Source organism: Hylobates moloch, unplaced genomic scaffold (assembly GCF_009828535.3).
Source record: "Hylobates moloch isolate HMO894 unplaced genomic scaffold, HMol_V3 SCAFFOLD_32, whole genome shotgun sequence".
Classification (NCBI taxonomy): domain Eukaryota; kingdom Metazoa; phylum Chordata; class Mammalia; order Primates; family Hylobatidae; genus Hylobates; species Hylobates moloch.
In genome coordinates, this window is record NW_026652307.1 from 3,276,918 (window position 1) to 3,300,453 (window position 23,536).

The 23,536-nt window shown below is 46.8% G+C and overlaps 2 protein-coding genes across 2 annotated transcripts in view; both read left to right on the forward strand.

Moving 5' to 3' along the window:
- The window catches only part of LOC116463300 (serine/threonine-protein phosphatase 4 regulatory subunit 1-like), a 72,389-nt gene extending 65,884 nt beyond the window's left edge, over positions 1-6,505 (forward strand). The window contains 4 exon segments of the mRNA XM_032146335.2: positions 1,180-1,300; positions 2,102-2,236; positions 4,660-4,801; positions 5,562-6,505. Of these exon segments, the coding sequence (XP_032002226.1) occupies positions 1,180-1,300; positions 2,102-2,236; positions 4,660-4,801; positions 5,562-5,719 (556 nt within the window). The 3' untranslated portion in view covers positions 5,720-6,505.
- Positions 6,506-8,823: 2,318 nt separating this feature from the next.
- LOC116463278 (ankyrin repeat domain-containing protein 60-like) lies at positions 8,824-19,079 on the forward strand. Its single transcript, XM_032146312.2, is given in 5 exon segments — positions 8,824-9,253; positions 14,276-14,357; positions 14,359-14,398; positions 15,952-16,117; positions 18,684-19,079. Coding segments are annotated over 5 exon segments (1,029 nt in total). The 3' UTR covers positions 18,995-19,079.
- Positions 19,080-23,536: the final 4,457 nt, after the last annotated feature.

Genomic DNA, 23,536 nt, shown 5'->3' on the forward strand with positions numbered 1-23,536 from the left:
TTCAGGATATGATTTGGCTGACGCCAGGGGCAAACCAAAAGCCTTTCTCTTTGCTGTGGTCTTTAATCATTCCGCTTAATTTGAGAGATTGAGGTTTCAGTCATTTTACCATGTTCCCAGCATCCTGTTCTGAGTCGAGAAAAACAGGCCCACATTTTCCATGAAAGCAGTGCGACCTCTAGCGGCGGCGCACGGGAAGTAGGCGCGCTCGATGCCCGGCGGGGCTTCCCTGGGTGGTTGCGCGGACCCAGTGCCCGACCAAGTAATCTAGCCCCCTACGCGCCCTATCTCCCATCTCCCGGCTTATTGAAGCCACAGCGACTGATATGAATTCTGTGCTCCGGTGCCCATGATATTGGTATCATGTTTTTGAAAACGGTGCTTTTTGACATGAAAGTATTCACCAGCACTCCGGACTTCTGGTTCTAACTTCCTCCCCATCTCTTTTTCATTTCCTTTCGTTGCCTGGGTGAAAGCAATGTCATTTATTTTCGTGCCCTTCTCCCCATCCCCATTTAGAAAGTAGTGAAAGCTTTGGTAGTGGGTTTTCACAGCCAGCCATCTCCTGCATGCTTTTGTCTTTCGGAGTAAGGAGCACGCGCTCCCAGTTCTCTCCAAGCGGACCTCGCTGCAGTGAAAACACCTCGTGCTGCCAAGAGCCGCAAGCAGGAACATCCGGTTCGGTTTGCAGTGGGAGAAAAGCCGGGGCGGTCTTGCAGTCTCAGAGTGTTCGCTCGATCTGTTGACCTTTGTGAACTTCAACATTCTGGCTATTTTTATGTTATCTGATTTTTAAAGTTTTATGTGCTTTTCAACTGATAACGTAAAATTGAAATATTAAATCTGTATTCATAAATTTCTCAGCCTCTGTTTTACAGAGTTTATTTCCTTTTTGTTTGATTTGCATGTGTGTGAGATGAAGAATTAAAATTTTGTGCACATTTTTTTGCATGGTCATTTTGCTAAGCTTTCTGCTGTTGACATTTTACTGAAGACCGAAATCTTGCTGGGTCTTTTGCTGTTCATTTCCCAGCATGGCTATTTTTATCTATAAGATGAAATGATAGTAAAAAGAAATCAATAAGTTTTTTTTTTCTTTTTGCCCAAAAATAATGTTTTTTGTTGTTGTTGTTGTTGTTGTTGTTGTTTTTTGTTTTTGTTTTTTCCTTTTAATTTCAGACAGCTGATACTGATTCTGGAACTCTATAGTCCCAATGATGTTTATGATTACCTAATGCACATTGCCTTAAAGTTGTGTGCAGATCAAGTTTCTGAAGTTCGGTGGATCTCTTTCAAACTAGTAAGGAATCAGGGCATTTGCTCTGTGATTTTTACAAATAGGAATGTTGATGTGTCTTCCATTTTAACTCTTAATTTTTCTGGGCTTAATTTGTCAGCTAACCTATGAAACTAGCTTTTAAAATTTGAAATTAGGAACTATATTATAGTTTTATCAATTTGTAGGATAGCTTTTTTTGTTAAGTTATATGTTTCAGTGACAGAAATTGTGGAGTAATCCTTTTATATATGAAACCCTTTAAGCAATAGGTTAGTGTTTTTAAAATACAGGTTGATTTACAGCTTGGTTTTGTAGAAAAATATTTAGTGAGCAAAGACTCTGCTATAGAAAAGCTGACCCTGTTTTTTATGTGGGCTTTATACCAGCTGAATACTGATGAAAAAAATCACATTTGACAATATTGATTTTAAGATACTCTGATGGTATTAAAATTTTATAAAAATGACATGTTCTGAAAGGTAATGACTTAGTTTTTAAGCAAGGGGATATGCTCTAAAATTTGGAAACTTAAGATTAAGAATGTATTTTTCTAATGTCAGCCCCCTTTTAAATTTCATTTTTATGAAGGGTTTTATGTGTGTGTGTGTGTGTGTGTGTGTGTGTGTGTATTGCCATATATTTAAACACCTTTTTTCTCTGTGTTCTAATGATGACCACGACAAAAATTACTTTCTCCTGTGCTTATAAATTCATTTTAAAGGTGGAAGGGTGCCTAAAAATGCCTAGTTTCCATGTAGAGTAGTATTCATAATTCAAACAGATGGCAGCATTTTAAATGTGCTCTTCTGATATTTTTCACAGGTCGTGGCAATTCTGCAGAAGTTCTATTCCAACAGTGAAAGTGCATTGGGGTTAAATTTCATCAATGAACTCATCATAAGGTTCCGGCACTGTTCTAAGTGGGTTGGAAGGCAAGCTTTCACTTTCATTTGTCAGGTTAGCAAGACCCGGGGAGGGATCTACCCTGGTTAACATCTGCCATGTGATGAAATCAAGTTCGCCAGACAGAGAATCTCAGCCCTGGAGCACTAGCCAGGAACTGAGGAATTAGTTCACCTAGCCCTGTTATCTCACAGGACATTGGGACCAACCCAGTGTGGTGAAGGGACTTGCCCAGGGTTATCCCACTGGCATACTCATTCGCCACGTAGCTATTGATTGAGTACCTACCATGGCCTAGACAGATTCTAGATGCTAAAGACAGAGTAAACAAGCCTCTGCTCTCCCACACTTCCATCCAGTAAGGTAAGGGCCAGACCCACAGTCCACTCCTGCCCTATCCTGTTCTGTGTCCACCACTACACCTCACCTCAGCCAGTGGCTTCGGAAGGAAGGCAGGATGAAGAATTGGGCAGTGGGTTAGGGCAGAGACTTTAACCTCTTTAGAGTAAATGTGTAGAGTTCATATCATCCTGTCCAGCTCCTCAGATCGCCCTCTCTACTCAGCCTCTTGGAAATGAGAGTGTGATTTATGTTTGCCTAGAGGCAATGGCAGTGATAATGGCTGCCATTTCTTGAATACTTCTTGTGTGCCAGGCATCACATCACACATTTAATTCTCTAATAAAAGGTAATGTGTCGTGGCGGGCACTTTTAATCCCAGCTACTTGGGAGGCTGAGGCAGGAGAATCGCTTGAACTCGGGAGGTGGAGGTTGCAGTGAGCTGAGATTGCACCACTGCACTTTAGCCTGGGAAACAGAGTGAGACTCCATCTCAGGGAAGAAAAAAAAAAAAAAAAAAAAACAAGAAGTAATGTGTATTGAGCATGGCATACCCATTTACCTTTAGACCAGCTCTTTCGGGTGAAACATTTGAAGCCCGGAGAGGTTAGGTCACTTGTTCAAGATTATACAGGAAGTATAAGCCCATGATTTTTTTTTTTCTGCTAAAGTATTGTTTTAAACATTTTAACTTTGATTACACACGTTTTCAAGCATATACAAAGGTAGAGGGATTGCTATAATGAACCTCTGTAACCCCGCCACCCAGCTTTGTTGATAGTCCAGTGAAGCCGTGGCTGGGACCGTACCTGACCCCAGGCCACAAAGCCCCCTTTCTCTCCCTGGTGACCACGGGCACCAAAGGACTCACCAGCGCCCCTTGTTGGACCAGTGGGATATTACAGGAGTGCTTTGGCAGCCCACTCTGAGAAGGGCAGTGGATGGTGGAGTGAACAACAAACAGACTCACAAACTCACAGACGGCACAGACTTTTGTGAAGGAAGAGTCAATGTTCCAAATCCATTTGCGGAGAAAGCTTAAAGGAAATATTTTTTGATTTTATTTTTAAATTCTTTATCTGAGATTTAGAAAGTCTGAAATAAACAAAAGGACTCCTGGGACTGGGGGTAAGGGTGGGAGGGGGTGAGGGGTAAAAGACTACATATTGGGTGCCGTGTACACTGCTTAAAGGAGCCCAGGAATATGTGCCTGCCTTCTAGTGTTGTCATGGGCTTCCGTCGGCTGATAGAGCTGAGCTACCCAGCATGGCGCCTGGCACCTAGGGAACACCGGCAGCCACCGCCACAGCGCCCATCCACCACGACACAAATTACCCTGGTGTAGAAGAGCCACAGGAGTTAGAACCCACACTTCGGTTCGCAGTCCCCACCCTGCTGCCACAGGAGTTAGAACCCACAATTGGGCTTGCAGGCCCCCCCCCCTCCGCTGCCACTGGTGGTTATGAGACCTGTGGGTGTCACCACCACATTGGAAATGAATTTTTTTTGCCTGTAAAACTAGGCTGATTTTGAATTCCAGGGCTAGTCCTGAGAATTAAGTGAGAGAATACATGTAAAGTCTTGTAAGTGGAGAAGTTATATGCACATGCTGGGTATGACTACAGGACTGGCGTTTACTGATTGTTTACAGAGGTCTGGGCATTGGGTTATGGTTTGAGATTTGACTGTCACTTGACAGCCACGGCCGCTGTGAATGACAGAGGTGAGGTTCTTGACCCTTCCTTACTGGTCAGCTGTATGCAGTGTGGTGGTATTGTCCTAGATGTTTTGCATAAGAGACCTGTCATCATACAGATGAGGAAACTGAGGCTCAGAAAGGCTAAGCCATTTAACCGGAAGTCACATAGCTACTAAGACCAAGTTAGGTTTTGAATCTAGACTTTTCTGACTCCTAAGCTCACCAGATCTTAACCTACTTGGAACCCACTGCTTGGTAGTGGATTATAATAAAATATTAACTGTGTTTCTAACCAACTGCAGTGCTTGAGATTTAAAAATTCACACACATGCCTCAAACCTACAGATTCTGAAATGACTTCTTTGGGATTAAAGAAACGTATGTTTCTAGAAGACTGCTGGAAAACATCACTTCTTTGACTGTGACTTTCTTGGAGCAGGCAGTGGTGAGCAAGGAGTGTGTCCCCGTGGACCAGTTCGTGGAGCACCTGCTTCCCAGCCTCCTGAGCCTCGTGTCAGATCCTGTGCCCAACGTGAGGGTTCTGCTAGCCAAGGCCCTACGGCAGATGCTGTTGGAAAAGGGTAGGTGGAGCACTTTTCAGAACTTACACATTTCGGGTCAACTCCACCAGCTGTTAAAGGCCACAACTAGATTTCCTGCAGGAAACTGAGGCAGGTTGTGTGACAGCACGCTTAAGGTTTATTATGTAAATCAATATATTAACTTTTATGCATCATTTTACGTTATTTATAAAATGACTAAGGAAATGAATGTAATTTGGTCTTCATACTTAATAAACATACGCTAAAATGCAAAATATTACATAGCTTTCCAGAAATGAGGGAAATTGATAAATTTTGAGTTATGACATGAAAGATTATGAAAGGTAGCAAACGTAAGCCTTAACTGCTATTACGTTTTAATGGTATTAACTTTGTGGTCAGTTAGAAAACATTTGTAACCCAACTAGTGGGTTATTTACACCTGGACAGGACTTAATAAAAGCTTTGTGTTTCTTGGATAGTTTATTTCTACACCACACATACAAGAAAATATCTTGAACTCTGCCCTACATGTACCTTTCTTGCCACTGCACCCCCTGCCCCACCCTACCTACAACCTGCTCCTGCTCTGCACATTGCCATTTCTTTTGTATCGCAGGAAAAAAGATAGTTACTATAATTTTTAAAATATGCGTAACTGTTGGGAGTCCATCTTTAACATTTTAGAAATACTCTTTGATTTATTGTCCTGACATGTGGCTAACAAAAAACAAAACCGAGTGTGTTTTGAACATTGTTCATGGCTTACCTGATTCAGACTCATGGTTTCTCTCTTTAGCATATTTTAGAAATGCCGGTAACCCTCATCTTGAAGTCATTGAAGAGACCATCTTAGCATTGCAGTCAGATCGGGACCAAGATGTTTCCTTTTTTGCAGCCCTAGAACCAAAGCGGCGGAATATCATAGACACTGCTGTACTAGAAAAACAGAATTAACTGCTCCGTGATGAGTTGCAATCTGATTATTTCATGCTTGGCACATATGGCTTACCATAACTTGAAGGGGAACTGATTGTATTATACCAACTGGGGGAAATTTTGGAACTTTTCATACTGTGCACTCAGTCACTGATGCCTTTTCCATCTGTACCCCGAAGGGACTGAACCTGATGGGGGCTTTTTCTAGATGGCTGAGCCATCCTGATCAAGCCTGATCAGTAAGTCTGTGGAAAGATTGCAGACCAGGTGGCTCACTGGGCACTGGAGCCTCTGAACCATCAGGCTGCCTGCCAGCAAGTTCTTTTCTCCATGGCAGACTGTATGATATGAAGTCCCCCCAATCCTCGCCAAGTAAAGTAGTTTATTAGAAGCTCTGAAGTCTTTAATAGACCTGCATATTTCCTTCCCTTATGATTTCCTATATAGTTTATGGTGTTATATTTTATTTTTAACTGAAATACTGTACATATGTAAATAACTCTTGACAGGAAGAAAATATATTAATGTAGTATTTGCCCCTATCAGTGAGCTGAACAAATACATCATTTAAATCTATGCTCCACTTTAAGTTGCTACAAATATCGTTCAATTTATTTTTGAAAAATGTGATAAAGAAATCTAAAGAATGATTGATGGCAGTCTTTCTAATATTGTGCCTTTGTTATAAACTACTTGGAACTTTTCCTCAGGCACTCACTCCTCCCCGCCTGACAGGAACTGCCTCCATGAAGATATGTGTTGGCCTTTGATAGAGGCATAAAGCTGAAAGATTTTTCATTTTTATATGGATATGCTGTCATATGTTTAAGAACTTGAGAGGGAAATGGATAACTGAGGTTTTTCCATTTTTATATGGATATGCTATATGTTTAAAAACTTGGGAGGGAAATTGATAACTGAGATGCATGGATATTGACTTTATATCTAATGCTTTAGAATCTTAACCAAAAAAAGGAAAACCCAGTTCTGATCAGAACCTGCCCACAAGTTCTACGCACCTGTGACTTTGGGGGTCAAATTATATACTCTTCAAGTTGACTTAAGTACACATCACTTAGATTTCATGCATTTCAAATTTAGACTAAGAGAAAGATACTCTATAATTTAACCAGGTTTTTTAAATCAGTAATTTAAGATTTTCTAACCATTTGAACAAATTTTACGTACATGTATGCACATGTCATTTTTCGTATTTCTATTTTTATGTTCTCAAAGGTAGGATAAGGGAAGGAAGGAAGAAACAGCCGATTTGGGGTTCAAGAGCTAGCTCTGCTAAGGGCTTGTAAGCTATTTCTATTTTGCCCTTTGGTCTTTTTCTTGTTTGTCTTGTCTTTATTTTTTAATGAAATTTTTGAAGCTATGTATTGAATTTTCTAGTATACAGGATGTTACTCCCACCTCCAAATTCCATTTAACTGATTCTTTTAAAAGAAAGATAGGAGTATATGCACCACGCCAAAATAATAATAAGGTACATATGTGAGAATTGCAAATTATACCCCAGGGTAGCATTTAGGCAACGTCGGCAAAAAGTGAGTTAATAAATCGGAAGCTACATATTAAAAAAAAAAAATCGGTCAATCTGTCGTGTGTTTAATTCTTGCCTAAAGTAAATGGAGATATTGTTTTGCTTTGGTAACTAGCAATTCTTAATTTTTTTATTGCCTGCAAATTGAGATTGTTTTGTGAAAATCTGTTGATCTAGCAGCAAGTAGAATTATTCAACTGGAATCTTGTATTCTATTCAGAGCTTAATTTTCTGTTAAGGAAAAAAAATGAGCTGCAGTTTGTGTTGTGATGTGTATAATTTGCATGCTGAATCACAACGTGCTTGGAGAGATTGTAGAGACTCTGGTAAATAATCTAACCTTTACAATTTCCGTTTATATGTTAACGTTTTTCTATAATGAATGCCTTTCCAATGCAAAGATATTTTTTATGGCTGTAATTTCTCTGTAAAAATAATTTTTAAGCGTACCTTTTATTCTTTTTTTGCAACAACCGAGATTTTTCCAAGATTGTTCTGTTTCCCCTTGCCCTCCCTAGCTCCCGCCCCCATCACTTGTATTTTCTAATTATTCATGGGTGCCATGTTGAGTGTTTGTAATTTGACCACCACAGGTAAGCTTCCTGTTTACTTGAACACTCAGCCTCATCTCCGGTGAATGAATGGAAAAGCACAGATAGGTTTCTCCCAGGCAGAGCTCACTCCAAAGGTGTCTTCATAGAGCCAGCCCAGCCTTTCTCAAGGGGGCATTTCCCCACTTAAGTGTGTTTATCAGCATCTTTCTCCCGCCAAGAATTCAAGAGCATTTTCAAAATTAATAGATTTTGGTGCAGTTTTGCAAGTTTCCATGGAAGGCTGTCTCCCACTTCTGGGATCCACCCCCAAGTCGGGACCAGATCTGCTGCAGGGAGTCATGTTTATGAAATGTTGGTTTTTTTTTTTTTTTTTTTATTCATTCATACTAGAAGTGTTTTTATAATGAAAGTCTGCACTTTACAACTCTGCAGGCCATACATGCTTGGTGATTTACAGCCTTGTTCACGTGTAATTCCTCCAGGTGATTTATCCCAATTTATGCAAAGATCCTATTTTAAACAGACACGGAGAAGTGGTAACCGTTTCTTAACAGCAGCAAGAATGCCCCTTCCGTTTGCCTGGTGAAAAGAACTGACATTAACAGCAGTTTGGAGGCTTCGAGGAGGTGGGGACGTGGCCTGAGCTCGGGACGGGGGCCCATGCCGGTCGTCGGAGCGTGGCCGCCCGGCGATGTCTCTGTATTTATCAAATCTCCCGGTTGCTCTGGGAAGCACCTATGTCCTGTTCCATTATTTAAGAACCGTCTCCCGCGGCCACGTGAAACTGCGTCTTTGTTCATCGCGGAGCGGGAAAGGACTGCGGGACCCTGGGGGGGCCGCCCGCCCGTCGGTCTCCCTGGGGGCTCGGGCGGCAGGCAGGGAGGGGCCTTGCCTTGCGTCTGGAGGGGGCGGTCCCGGAGGGGCCTGGGCGTCACAGTGGGGCGGGGGGCGCATGGGCCCGCCGTGGGACGTCAGGGCGGGGGCGGCGATGACGCGTGGCTACCGCACTCGAGCCGCGGATGACGCGCGGCCGCGGCTGGGCTATGCGGCTGGCGGCGGCGGGGGCGGACGGAGCGCGGGCGGCGGGGCCAACGGGGGGCGCCTCTCGCCTGCACCCCAATGCGGGACGCAGGAGCAGTGCGCGGGCCGGGGCGCAGGGGCGCGGCGGGCCCAGGGAAGGCTCGGCGGGCTCGCGGGCCCTCCCCGCGCAGCCCCCGGTCTGTGCCCGCGGCCGGAGCCAGCGGGTCGTCGGTGACCCGAAGGCCGCGAGCGCGTTGCCGGACTTGGCCCCTGACGTCTTCGTCTTGCGGGTGCGGCTGAAGGAGACTGGGGAGATGTTCCGAGTGGCAAACTGCCGCGGCGACATGACCGTGCGGGAGCTCAAAGAGGAGCTGGACCTGATGGTCGGCGTCCCCTTCAACCTCCAGCGGCTCCAGTACCTCGACGAAGGTGGCTCCTGCCCTGACTCCTTCCCTGGCCACATGCAAGGGCACCCCGTCCACTTCTGAAGTGGATTCCCAAAGGGAAGCCTGCTTACGTGAGAAACCCCAGATGTCAAAGCAGACCCCTGAAACCCAGCCACCCTGAAACCCACATGGAAGGGCCACTTAGGGTCCTGGCCACAGAGGGACTTCCCAATCTCAAACACACGGCGTTCAAATTGGACTCCCAATCAAGGCAAACCTTGTCCACAGCAGGACCCTAATCCACAAGCAGGTCCTGCCTGGATTGGGCTGCATCTGCCAACCCTGAGCAAATCTTGTCCAAGCCAGGACCCCCCAGAAGCCAGACCCTCAGGCTCCCCATGTCTTCGTAAGGAGCCCAGGTCCCAAAGCCAACTCTGTTCATGTAAGACTTGTCTGAAACAAAGCCTGTCCCCAGCAGAACCCCCAAACCCAGAGCAAGCCTGCCCATGTTAGTACCCCAAACTCAAAGCAAACCCCAAGTCCTTCTCCATGCTGGTCTTGAGAACATTAGAACCGCAAATCCTCTAGCTAACCATGTCCACGCAAGCATGCCAAACCTGAAACGAACCCTGCTGGCCTCAGGACCCACAAATCCAGAATAAAATTGCCCAACACCGAACCCCAAATCTCTAGGCTAACCATGACTACTTCAGAACCCCAATTCCTCCGGCTACCACATCGCCCCCAGGATGCCAGGGCTTGAACAAACGACCACCTCAGGACCCCAAAATCCAGAGCAAACATGCCCAACTGAACCCCAAATCTTCAGGCTACCCATGACTACCTCAGAACCCCAGATTTTCCAGCCACTTTTGTCTTGCAAGGATGCCAAATCAGAACAAACCCTGTCCATCTCAGGACCCCAAAATCAACAAGCCAGCCCAAGACTTAACCCCTAATCTCCAGGCTAACCATGACTACCTCAGAACCCCAGATCCTCCAACAACTGTGTCCACGCAAAGGGATCAAAGCTGAAACAAACTCTGTCCAGTTTAGGACCCCAAAACCAAGAACAAACCTGGCTAAATCTGAAATCCCAAATTGCCAGACTAATTTTGTGACTGTTAGAACCCGGAATCCTCCAAAACCATGTCCACACGAGGATGCCAAAATCTGAAACAAACGCTGCCCGCCTCAAGACCCCATATCTCTATGCAAATTCTGCCCATGTTTAAGCCTCAAACCCTGAAGCTATGCCTGGCCATAACAGAACCCTAAATCCCAGAGCAGACTCTACCCACGTCATGACCCTCAATTGCCCAATTCTGGACCCCCCAGTCTCCAACTAACCATTTGTGCATCTGAACCCCAATCCATTAGCCACTTCTGTGTACATAAGGATGACAGAACCCCAAATGAACCCTGCCCCAAAATTCAAAGCCAACTCTGCTCACATCTGAAAGGCAGTCACCGAGCTCACCATGACCATACCAGAACCCAAATCCCCTCAAAGTGTCTTCATAAGGGCTCCAAAGAATGAAACAAACTCTGTCCACAACAGGACCCCAAAACTCAAGTCAAACCCATCCATATCTGAACCCCCAGATATGAAACCGTGTCTACATCAGCACTCCAAGGTTGAAGCCGGCCGTGTCCATGTCAGAAAGTCAAGGTTCAAACCAAACCTTGCCTCCATGAGTACCCCAAAACTCAAACTTTTCTTGTATAAGTAACCCAAATCCTTCAGCCAACCTTATTTATACCAGAACCCCAAATTCCAGATCAAACCCTGCATATAGCAGGAGCCCAAATTTTGGAGCAGATTTTATCACCATGAAGACCCCCAAATCTCAGGGCAGATGTGCTCGATTCCTACCCTCCAAATGCCACACTACTCGGGGCTACATCCGATCCCCGCATCCTAAAACAAGTCCTGCCAATACAAGGACTCCAAATCCCAGAACAGACCTTTTCACATCAGGACCCCCAAACAGACAGCAAACCTTACTTTAATCAGAACCCCAAATCCAGAGTAAACTGCCCTCACAAGAACCCGAGTCTCAAAGCAAATGCTGCTATCTACGTTTGAACCTCAAATACTGGCACTAACCAAGTACATATCAGAACCCCAAATTCCAAGCTGTGTCCTTGTTCACATCGGGAGCTCAAAGCTAGCCCAGCCGGAATCAGAACCCAGAACCGAAAGTTCCTTGTGACTGAATTAGGACCCCAAGGGCCCCACTCCAGACAAGTCCCGTGTGGCAGGTACCCAGTGGAGGCCAGGCACCCTAGAGCCCATCTCTCCTTCCATCAGTCTCCTTCCCTGACCGGAAGGCGTGGCTTTCCCTATCCCGATTCCCTACAATATTTAGGATATGAGAACAGGATCAAAGTCCCTGGGCTCCATCATCTCCCCACCTGGTTGAAATCAACGCAACACACTTCAAGAAAATGAGGATATAGAAAAAATCTCTGAGCTGCTGCACAGAGAATGTGAACAGCTGATATTGCAGAGAGACTGCAGCTGTACTGCAGGGGCTGGGGAGCGATGGAGACAGATCTGAAAGCAGCCTGCCTCCACGGGCTTGGTGCTGCCAGACACTGCCCTTCTGGGCTCAGTTTCCTAATCCGTAACACAGAGAAACCAGCTCTAGAATTCTCAGAGCCGTTTCCCCCTATGGACAGAAATGACGCAGGAAACTCAAAATGCACAGTGAAGGCCAAAATACCTTCCTTTGCTCTCTTTAAAATAGGTTCAGCGTTTTTCCTGACATATTTATTTTCCTATAGGAGTGTTTGGAAGATGCTCTTGGGCATTTTTGAGGCTTTATTTGGAAAGAAATGTGTTTTGAGCCTAGTCTGTATTTAACATATTAAAAGTGAGGAGAGTTGTTGAAGGACTTAGTAAGAGTTCCCAAACAAGTAATTTGACAATTATGTATCCTCAACTACAAATGCCTAGCACCCCTTCTGTTCATTTATTTTCACTGATGAGCTATGCAGGGCTATTAATCCAAGAGAGCTAAGAGGGAGCGCGAGAGAGGGGGTGACTTAACACTGATGTCACAGTGCTGTCACTCAACAGGCACTTAGCAACTGTTAGAAGCTCGACCTCTCTCTGCTGTTGTAGTCCTTGCTGTGGGTGGCAAACAAGAAAGACAGAAAGTGCTACTCGTTATTAGAAGAAATTTGGGCTACTGCCTATATATAATCCTCTGAGGCCTCTCCTACTCACCTCAAAATTTGGGGCGGGGGGAGATCAAATGAGATCATGTGTGAAAACCTTGAGATACACAAATCTAAAAGGGGTGAGCAAATCCATGGGCCAGGGTTGCCCTTCCACGTCTATTGTCAACTTTGATAATTTATTTAGCTGGTGATAATTAGTATTTGTCTAAGTCCAAGGCAGTGGCTGCCTGTCTCTAAAGAGAGGATGTACTCTGATTTCTACAGGGGCCGTTCAGCACGTGGGAGTTGTGCTCTTGCACGTCTCAGCAAAACACAGCTTTACTCAATATTTTCAAAGTTGTAGGGAGTCAAGTTGTCTTACTTAGACTAATTACTGGTTATCCTCTGTGTCTGAACCACAGATAGGACACTAATGAACAGATTTGCTGATCACTATTCCGTCTTGACATCTACCATCGTGAGTTTCCAGTAGCAAATTGGTGCTCACAGAGCCAAGAGTGAGAAGCCAGTGGCCCTGGAGGGAGGCAGGTCTGGTGCCAGCACTGGGGTGGCTGTTTACAGGCTTTGTGAGCCTCCGTTTGCTTATCAGCAGATGGAGGTAACAAACCTACCTTGGAGGGCTGTCCTAAGGAGAAAAGAATATAGGTACTGGGTCTGGGCACCAAGTAATCACTAAGTGCCTAGTACATAAGCACAAAGCAGTCAATCATGAAACCAGAAAACTCATGAATCCCACTCAGTTGGAATATAGACTGTGTCACCTGCGCGGAGCTGAGACTCGATGTTGGTGGCATTGCTCATAAAGAAAGCATGAGGCCTAAGGAGCTCTGGTACTCCAAGTCCAAACTGGGGTGGAAGTCAGCATTAGCTCCTGACATCACATCGGCTCTCAGCTAGGGAGATTTTGTCCCCCAGAGCCCATTTGGCAATGTCTGGAGACTTTTTTTTTTTTTTTTTTCCGAGACAGGGTTTCACTCTATTGCCCAGGCTGGAATGCAGTGGTGCAATCTTGGCTCACTGCAACCTCTGCCTCCTAGGCTCAGGTGATCCTCCCACCTCAGCCTCCCGAGTAGCTGGGACCACAGGTGCGAGCCATCAGGCCCAGATAATTTTTGTGTTTTTTGTAGAGACGGGTTTTTGCCATGTTGCCCAGGCTGGTCTCGAACTCCTGGGCTCAATCTGCCCACCTCAGCCTCCCAAAGTGCTGAGATGACAGGTGTGAGCCACCATGCTGGGCCTGGAGGCATTTTTGATTGTCTTGATTTGGTGAACGTGCTGCTAGCATCTAGTAGGTAGAGGCCGGGAAGCTGTGAACACTGGACAACGAGGAGGGGCCCCTGCCACAAGGAGTTACCCAGTCTAAACTGTCAGTAGTGCCGAGGCGGAAAAATCCCTCCCAGGCTTCAGTTTGAAAGATCCAACAATTTTTTGTCATTGTCACCTCTTTAGCCAGGTAATGACATTATCCAAGAGTATTTTGGTTTACCCTGTATGATTTGTATAACCACATTGTGCCGTGTGTCTAATGACTGGATACTTCAGGTTTAAGTCATTCTATTTGTAGAGTTTGCCTCATAAAATGACTTTACTGACTCATGTGCCTTTTCACAATAGGACAAGTTATAATTACAGAATTTTATAAATCGTTGGCATTGTGATTTTGTTCGGCTTCCATCTGAGCTGAACCAAATTTATTTTCTAAAAAGCATTACCGACAACAGACAGACCCACGAGGCACCATCAAATGAGATTCCTATTCAATATTTCTAAAATTATCTTTGTGGCACTCAAGGTCAGATAATCTCTTAACTTAACCAAGGTAGTAGTTTATCTTTAATACCCAATTTTTTAAAAGAAAAAAAATTATTCCCCGCAGGAGTTTTGATGGATGACGCTACCCTGAAGTTCCATGACGTTGTTCCTGGAGGGATTATTTCATTATGTATCTGGCATCATGACAGAACTTGTTTTGGCGGCTGTGGAAGGGGATCCCAGCAAGGTGTTTTCATGCTTCTTTAAGTCGATATTATACGTTACGAAGCAACCGTAAATTGTGGGGGGAAAAAGTCTTTAATACGGATATCTGAGTAACAGTTTCGGAGCAGGGAAGAGAGAACGATGAGCCATGTCATAATTATGAAATACCGCACCGAGGGTTTGCCTTCACTCCTTGGGTTTACCATTTTGCTGGGTTTATCGATTTGTGATTTATAACCCACTTACCGCCCCACCCCGCCCCACAAAGGAGTCGAGGCAGCACGTTTCTATTCATGTTTATAAGTGATAAGGTTGGAAATCTAATTTAATACTGAGAGGAGAACTCCAGATAACTGAGAAACGTACAGCTCAGAGCTCTGGGCTGTGGTACAGGCCTCCGTCAGGTGCTGCCTGGTTCTGGGGGGAGAGACCCCTTGTTCCTGGGGTGAGCGGCGGGTGCTCTGTCCTTCAGGGCTCCTGCTGGCCTCTCAGCTGGGCTCTAGGGGTGGGCAGTGGGGAGCAGGAGGATAGAAACCAGATGTGTACCCAACAGGAAAGATGAATCACTCTGACAGGAGGGGCAATGCTATATTCTTCCTAGAAAAGAAATTCGGATGGAAAGCTGTGTGCTCCTGGAGAAGAGGAGACAGAGTTTCTTTGCTGAGAAAGGGGTCAGGGAAGGTTGGGTGTAGCAGGGGCTGGGATTGGCGACCTTGGAAGAGTGCATGGGCTCGGGGCAGGTGCGGCAGGAGGCAGCCTTGGCGGGGAGGGTGGGCAGGATGGGGCCCTGTCCCAGCCCTGACACATCTCCTCCCAGTCCCTCCTGCTTCTCCTCCTCTGCACTCTCCTCTGCCGCTTCTGTCTCCCTCCCCTTTGTCACCAGCAGTGTGGTCCGTGCTGGGTTTTCTGGCTCTTGCTCTGGCTGCAGGGGTCACCTCCCTGCTCTCTGAGGTTGTCAGAATTGCCATCATCCTCATCTCAATTCTGCTCCTCCCGCTGATCCAGTCCTGACTCCCACATCAGGGCAGAGTATCCTCCCTGGGGGAACCCGTAGCCTTCCTCCCAGGCTCAAAGACTTAATTCACCACGAGGTGGTTACATGACCTGGCTGTTCACCTGTGCATGTTCAGCTTGCTCTGAAACCTAATGGAGACAATGGGCACACAAATAGATGGAAAGGCCAGAGCCGGTCTCCAAGAGATGCCTGCTGTCACCCTCTGGGAGGCCATTTGTATTGGCTGGTGTCTTCCTCAGTGGCTTCAACCGCCTTCCTGTGGACACCAGGCAAAGCTATTTTCTCTCTTCAAAACATCGACAGGAAGACCTTCCTGCGTTCTGAGCCTGATTGATGGCGAATTCGTATTTCCTGAACATATATAAAGCGTTAAATCATGGCCTCCCCATCCTGTCCTGGGTGTTTCTCAGCTTTTCAGTGAGGGTTTGCACCTCTCTTTTCCCATCATGAGTCTTAATTTGACATTCAAGCAAGCCTTCCCCTGAGCATGCCCCATCAGCCGTCCAGCAAAATGTAGCCACACTTTTGAGAATAACTCAAACTCCTCTTATCTTGCCCAGCTATCTTGTCTCGGGCTTACTGAAGATTCCTTCTACCGAACTGCAAATTCAGAACATTTTGAGGGTGAGAAGTAGAAGCAGTGGATGTCTCAGAGGGCGTTTGTGGCATTGTATGTGGCTTTACACAGAGGCCACTTTGATGCTGTGCAGTACCTTCTAGAACACGGTAATTCTGGTAGAAAGCTTGCTACATTCATGAGTTGGGATTTTTTGCAGGTAGAAAGGACAGAGTGTCTTGTGTTCCCGGTTCTTCCAGCAGTGTTTTCCTGGACCTGTGTCTTGTCAGCCACCAATCAGGGTCCCATGGGGCCACTCACTCCCTGTCTAGGCAAGTGTCTTAGGGCACGCCAGTCAGAGATTACCCTCCTTCTCTTCACCAGGTCTCGAGAAGATTCTTTCTGCTTCAGTGAGGCAGAAATTTCAGGACCCAAGACACACGGGGCAGCTACAAAGGATTCCTGGTTCATTTCTCACCAGATACATTGCTGGGAATATTCCCATGCTGTCTGTGTGATTTCCAGCCTTGCATGAAATTAGGAAGCTGCAACGGTCCAAAATGGGCTAGCCTCTGGCCAGGCACGGTGGCTCACGCCTGTAATCTCAGCACTTTGGAAGGCTGAGGTGGGCAGATCACATGAGCTCAGGAGTTCACAACTAGCCTGGCCAACCAGTCTGGTGAAACCCCGTCTCTACTAAAAATACAAAAATTAGCTGGGTGTGGTGGCACGTACCTGTAGTCGCAGCTACTCAGGAGGCTGAGACAGGAGACTACAACACACACACACACACACACACACACACACACACACACACACACACGAAAAACCCCAAAATAGTCCACCCTCCAGCCAGCACAGCTCTGTGGTGGATGGCAGGCTCACCATTCTCCCTTCTCCAAGCCTCGTTATTATTTTCTCATAAGACATTCATGCTGAACTCTTTTCACCCCACCTCCACTTAAGGGCCTCCTTCGTCTCTCTCTCTCTCTGGCTCTCTCTCTGGCTCTCTCTCTGGCTCTCTCTCTGGCTCTCTTGATAGATAGAAACAGAAGCCTTAGCCAACATTGTCTCCAAATTAAAGAGCTTTACATAATATTCCATAGGTGTGCACTCTATCCTCCCTGGATGTGGCATCTTTTTGGGAAAAGATGCCCACTGATGGAGATGCAGCCCACTCAATGTGGCGTGGAGAACAATGGAGAACAGCTGTTAACAGCCCAGACCCTCAAGAACAATGGAGAACAGCTGTTAACAGCCCAGACCCTCAAGAACAATGGAGAACAGCTGTAACAGCCCAGACCACCGGCTTCCTTGGAAAAAGGGAGAACATGTTACGTGGTGTTTGGTCAATGGTTTGGGCTAAGGAGGGGCCTTTCCCAAGGGTCTCCTGTATCAACTTGCCTCCAGATTAGACCCCTTTCTTTCCTACTCACAGCCTTGGCTCCAGCCTCTCTCAGCTCAGTCATTACTATTTTTCCCACTTACACCGAGCAAGGTGGAAAACATCTCGGACTTCTGGGCCGGATGATCGGGCCGCACATTGGGTGTGTCAACCTCTGTGATGGGTAAAGGTTACCTCAACAATATTCTCCTTCCTTCCTTCACTGCCTGTCTGCTCTTTGCTTGTTGTAAAATGAAATATGGGCTTTGCACAGCCCAGCAGTCCTTTAAGCTCATAAAAAGTCATTTTCACTCTGATGGAACTGTGATGTATTTGAAGGCACCAGTTAAAAAATTACAGCCAGCTTTGCAAAGTTTTCTGTCCTCTGAAGACAGCTGCTGGGGGGAGGTGTCATGGTCGACACTGGTGTTCTAAGAGCCTATTTAAAACTTTACCTCACCAGCCAGCCGGAGCTCATAAAAACTGGCTACCGAAATGTCAGCTGAATTTAATTGAATTGCCTTGTTTTCTGTGTCATATTTGTTATCCAGAATTTGATTCAATTCAACAACTCCATATTGGACACCTGTCATTAGCCCATCCATCTGCAGGAGGCGGTGGGGAATTTAATCGAAGTGAAATCTGTCCATGAGTCAGGCTGCCCATTGCGTCATTTCCCGAGTGCCTGTCTTCTGCAGGCACTGAGCTACGTGCTCGGGATGAGAACAGCAACACGCCAGATGTGTGTGTTTTCTGCCCTCCTGGAGTTTATGAGGGGAAGTCAGTAGATTATTACAAATGATTCCATAGTCAATGGTGTACACGGTGTTGTGAAGATGTAGAGTGTCTACTGAGCTTATACTGGAGGTTTCATGGGGTGGGAGAACTAAGGAAGATTTTCCCAAGGAAATAAATGAAGCCTAAAGAAAGGTCAGATTTAGCCCAGAATAAAATGGGTGAGAATGTTGTGAATGGTCCTGGGGCAGGATGCAGAGCAGGGTGTGTTTTAGGGATGAAGGTGGAAGGTAGGTATAATTGGTGCCTTGGTGGTGGGGGTGGGGAGGAGAGTATGGCAGGAGGGAATGCTGGAACAGTAATGGGAAGGTAGGGTGAGAGTGAGCGGGAAAGACCTAGAACATCACCCCACAGGCGGTGGGATGGCAGTGATGGATCTGAGCAGGAGTTTGATATGGGCATTCTGGAAAGATCACTGGCTGCTGCCAGGGGGATGGACTGGAGGCAGGGCAGTACTGGAGCTGGGCCAGGCAGCAGGACCTCCCTTCACAGCCCTGGACCCCTCCTTTGCTCCCCCTCTGCATGTCTTCCTTCTGGCAAATGTTCTTATTTTATAGGAGCCAGCTGCCTCAGCAGATCTCCCCTGGGCAGGACACCCCTGCATGTGGCTGCAGCCATGGGCCGGTCAGACTGTATAAGCCTCCTGCTCCAGCACGGGGCCTCCATCCACGACAGAGATGCCAAGGGGGAGACCCCCATCTCCATTGCGCACCGCCTGAACCACACACTGAGCGAGCGGCAGATGTTCCTCCTCCACCGGATAGCAAAGTCGGGGATAAGGGATCTGAATGACTTGGTCATGAAGAATACTTTGCAGAGGGTCAAGTCTGGGTTTAGGTCTGAGAAGATGATGATGACCCCTCATTAGCTCCCAGTGGGAACATTTGCCTGCTGAAGCTGGTTTGGGCAACTTTGCAGAGTTCAACCCCATGGAGGCCCTTGGTGAGCAGGGAGGTGGGAAAACAGGGCAATTAACCTGAATCAGATACGAAATTATCTGTCTTGTTTGCAAATGATTTCTGGAGGGTGTTGATGGCAGAAGGTAAGCCTGTGCTCATTTAGTAATCCATTACAGACTGAACAGGCTCTGATGCCAGCCTTTAATTTTAAGCTATTTGTACATTGTACCCAATAGCACTGCTTAGGGTGATGGGAGCCAATTACCTTCTCTCCCTTCTGGGGACCGTCTAATGCACTGGCATAATAGGAGTAATGACAATAATGATAATAGCACTATTGTTATTGTATAAAACAAGTGCCAGGAAATGTCAGGAGGTCGTGTGTAGTGTGGGCTGTGAATTTCAGTCTGTAAAGCCATGGAACTAAATGCTCCCACAGCTAATATTCCAGGTTTCCTGAGCCATCTTTGAGGGGTCTGCTTCTTGAGTCGGGGGCAGAAGGGAAGCCAGGTGAGCTTGGCTCTCCACACACACTCTCCAGAAGGGATGCCTTATTACTCTTGTTGAAAGGTAACACGTTGGTGCTAGATGGGGAGGAAACAGTGTAAAAGAAGATGAGAATCAGGCTGGCCACATCTTCTCTTTTGTTCCATCTCCAGTGGTCCATGCAGTCTCCTCTTGCCAGCGTTCTCCTTTTCCTGCCAGCACTGGGATAGCCCTTCCTTCTTTCCTTTGAGCAAACCACCTTGGAGTGTCTATGCTCAACTCTCAAGTCTTTGCATTACAAAACCTTATACCACATTGCAGGATGTGCCTGGTGTTCCTACAGGGTCCCAGCCTGCGGAGTGCATGAGTGAGCTGGGCGTGGGAAATAAGAAGCAAAGACAAGGATGGGGCCAGCTGTCTGAAGAGGGCACTGAGACTCGACTCCTGCAGAAATGAAAGGCAGAGGCCGCTAGATCTTTCTAGAACTCTCCAGACCTGGAAATTTGGCTTTTTGAAAGGATCTCCTTTGATTTTTTTTTTTTTTTTTTGAGACAGATTCTTGCTCTATTGCCCACGCTGGAGTGCAGTGGTGCCATCTCAGCTCACTGCAACCTCTGCCTCCTGGGTTCAAGCGATTCTCCTGCCTCAGCCTCTTGAGTAGCTAAGATTACAGGTACCTGCCACCATGCCTGGCTAATTTTTGTATTTTTAGTAGAGATGGGGTTTCCCCACATTGGCCAGGTTGGTCTCGAACTCCTGACCTCATGATCTGCCCACCTCGGCCTCCCAAAGTGCTGGATTTACAGGCGTAAACCACCATACCCGGCCAGATCTCTCTTGATTTTTAAAACTTGACTTGAATTTTTGAAGAACGTGGTCTGCTACAAAAGGAGTGAGAAGATGTGGGGCACACCCATATGACTGCCTCTCATTGTCAAACTCTAATTCATTTCATGGAGAAACGTGATAGAAACAACCAAAGTCTCTCTGGAACAATCTAAGACTCTGATGCCACAGTGAGGGAGTAGCCACGGGTCTTGCTGGGTGGCATGTGGGGTCCACTCTCCCACCTGCCACAGACCATTTATGTTTCTCTAAAGCTCTACCTTCTAAGCAACTTTTGGAATCAAAATGTGTGGCAATGGTCTTGTGACCATTGCAGTTGTCCTGGGAATGGGAAATGGCACTGTATCCTGGCCGCCCTTTCCCACTTCCATCCCAAGAACTGGAGTCAGCTTTTAAATTAAATGGCTGCATTTCCTGCTGTCATAGCAAGTAAGACCTGTGTTGATGATGTGGTTTTACACTCAGTGTACGTGGCTGTACCCAGCTCAGCACTCTGTTAGACAAATAATAGTCGAGGAAAAAAATAGCTCAGCATCAACTATGTCAAAACTGAGATCTTGTTTTTGGCAGAGGTTCTGCAAAGTCAATAGGCAGATATCAAGCAACCCCAACCCAATGGGGCAATCCATTTAGCTAATGAGGTGTTGGGGGTGATGCGGGCACTCTTTTAACTTAACAAGTGGCATTACTCAAAGTCGTGCTTTTGCCAGGAGCTCTGCCCAGCTGCCTTCATTGTTTGGAGAGCCAACTGCTTGACTTCTATATGTAAAATTCTGGGGGCAAGCACTCTATCTTCATCTACCCCCAATTCAATTAAGCGCTTGGCCAGACATTTGGGCAGGTCCCAAACTCTTCATGGTGACATTTTGCTCAGTCTGTGGTAGGGTCATCTGAACACTCGTAGGTCCTGGGGAGCACTTCATTTTAGACAATCCTGACATCCTATTTATATTCAACAAGTCTGTATCACTTACAAAATAAAATATATCCAGAGCCATAGAAGGATTGAGTTGCCATTGGGTGATATGTTACATTTTGTAGATATTTCATTAAACATTTATTTTGAAGGTTTTTTCCCCCACATTTTGGGAGCCAACGAAGTTTTTTTTGAGTGTGTGTTGGGGGTCAATCTCAAGCATTTTTGCTGGACCCTGGAGGTGGTCTGGCATGGTGGTCAGGCACATCTCTGCTCTGCGTAGGGCAGACATGAGCTTCCTCTGGTCTTCCAGGCCATGACATCCAGTTCCTTTGCCTTGTCTGGCATCCCTAGGTGGGGCTGGGCTTGCAGTCACCAGAGGGGAACAGCTGCCTGTGCAGAGGTGGGGATACAGGCTTTGGGGTCAGCACAGATCTTGGCTTGCATCTTACTGGCTCTGCCATGGGCCTTGGGTGAATTCCCCACTGCTCTGAGCCAAGAGTCCTCTGTAGAGGAGGAAGGAGGGTAATCCTGGTCGCTGAGCTTGCTGGGAAGGCCTGGGAGGTGGGAAGCACTCAGTATATGCCAACTATTATTGTCTCAGAGCTCGACTGGAAAATCTTGCTGAAGTCACGGGTGAAATGATTGACATTGGTGAGAGGGGAGATAGGAGACCCCCATTTGGTGCCTTTCCTGGGGTCCCAAGTTTTGATCACCAAAACAATTGATGATCTGACCCTTTGAGCTTAGTGGCCCCATGGAAATGCCATTGTGTATCCTTGGATTTCTTGGAGGCCACATAAAGGCGGAGTCTTCTTCCTCCCCTTGTTACTGTCAGGGACATTGCTCACCCATGAGCCTTACGCCAGCCTGTCAGGCCGGAGCCCGCTGGAGAGATGGACACACTTGCCATGAGCAGATGATGATGGCAGCTGAGTCAGCCATCATGTTTCCACTTGCCTTGGCTACCGGGAGGCTCAGAGCCAAGGTTAATGCCCAAATGGGGCAAATATCCAATGTCCCCGCCCCGGTCTTGCCTTTTATCTTCCCTTGAATGAGTTATCTCCCTTTCTAAAAATGTAACTGCTGGCCAGGCACGGTGGCTCACGCCTGTAATCCCAGCACTTTGGGAGGCTGAGGTGGGCGGATCACGAGGTCAGGAGACCGAGACCAACCTGGCTAACATGGCGAAACCCCATCTCTACTAAAAGTACAAAACATTAGCCGGGCGTGGTGGCGGGCGCCTGCAGTCCCAGCGACTCGGGAGGCTGAGGCAGGAGAATGGCATGAACCCAGGAGGCAGAGCTTGCAGTGAGCCGAGATTGCGCCACTGCACTCCAGCCTGGGCGACAGAGCAAGACTCCATCTCAAAAAAAAAAAAAAAAAAAAAGTAACTGCCTCATACAGGTGTTGAATTGTGGAAGTCAATGCAGTAGAAATTGTAAAAAAAAGATGCCACCAACTGTAGTGTTGGACGGTGACTTGAACTTCTCGCCCAGGACTGGCTTAGCAGACCCAGCTACCTGGCCATCCAGCCTTCCAGGTGGTGAAACAAAGATGCTGAGCTTTTCTTCTGCACTCCAGTCTCTTGGTGGAGTCTCCAGCAGCCTCTGCAGCCGGGAGGTGGGTGTTGGGGCTGCCCCTCTGGGCTTCTGTACATCCTGGGTCTCTGGGGCTCTGCCCTTGTCCTCAGCACTTTGCTTTCTCCCTCCGAAGATGACTCCGCGGGGCCTTCAGCTGCATGCTGGGCTCTTGCCACCGTCTCCTCACTCCGTCTCAGACCTGGGGCACTCCCTTGCCTGAAGCGTATTCACTAACCCAGGGCTTCCCAGAGAGCAGGGAGGGCATCTCACTGGTGGCGCCTCAGGGGACTTCAGGTGGTCCCTGACACTGTATTAAGTGACACTGGAACACTGGGTGGGAAAGGCAATCCCTTTTGACATTGCTCTCGATCCTTGCAATATCCACAAAGAGAAAGTTTCCTTTTTGTGCTAGTATAGATTCAACACCGCCCTGACCCTCGCTAATCTCCCTCTTAAAAACACATCAACAGAGCACAGTGTTTTGTTGGTAGCGCATTTTGCTGGGATTTAACGGCACTGTCTTGTTTTCAGTGCACTGCAGGCCGGGGTTCTGTCCCTTTCTCTCCTTACCAGTTGTGTGACCTTGGACCAAATGGTCACTTCCCAAGAGCCTCAGAGTCTTTATCCATCATGTGGGCCTCGTCACCAGCATCCCAACCTGGTTTGCATTGGTGAAAGGA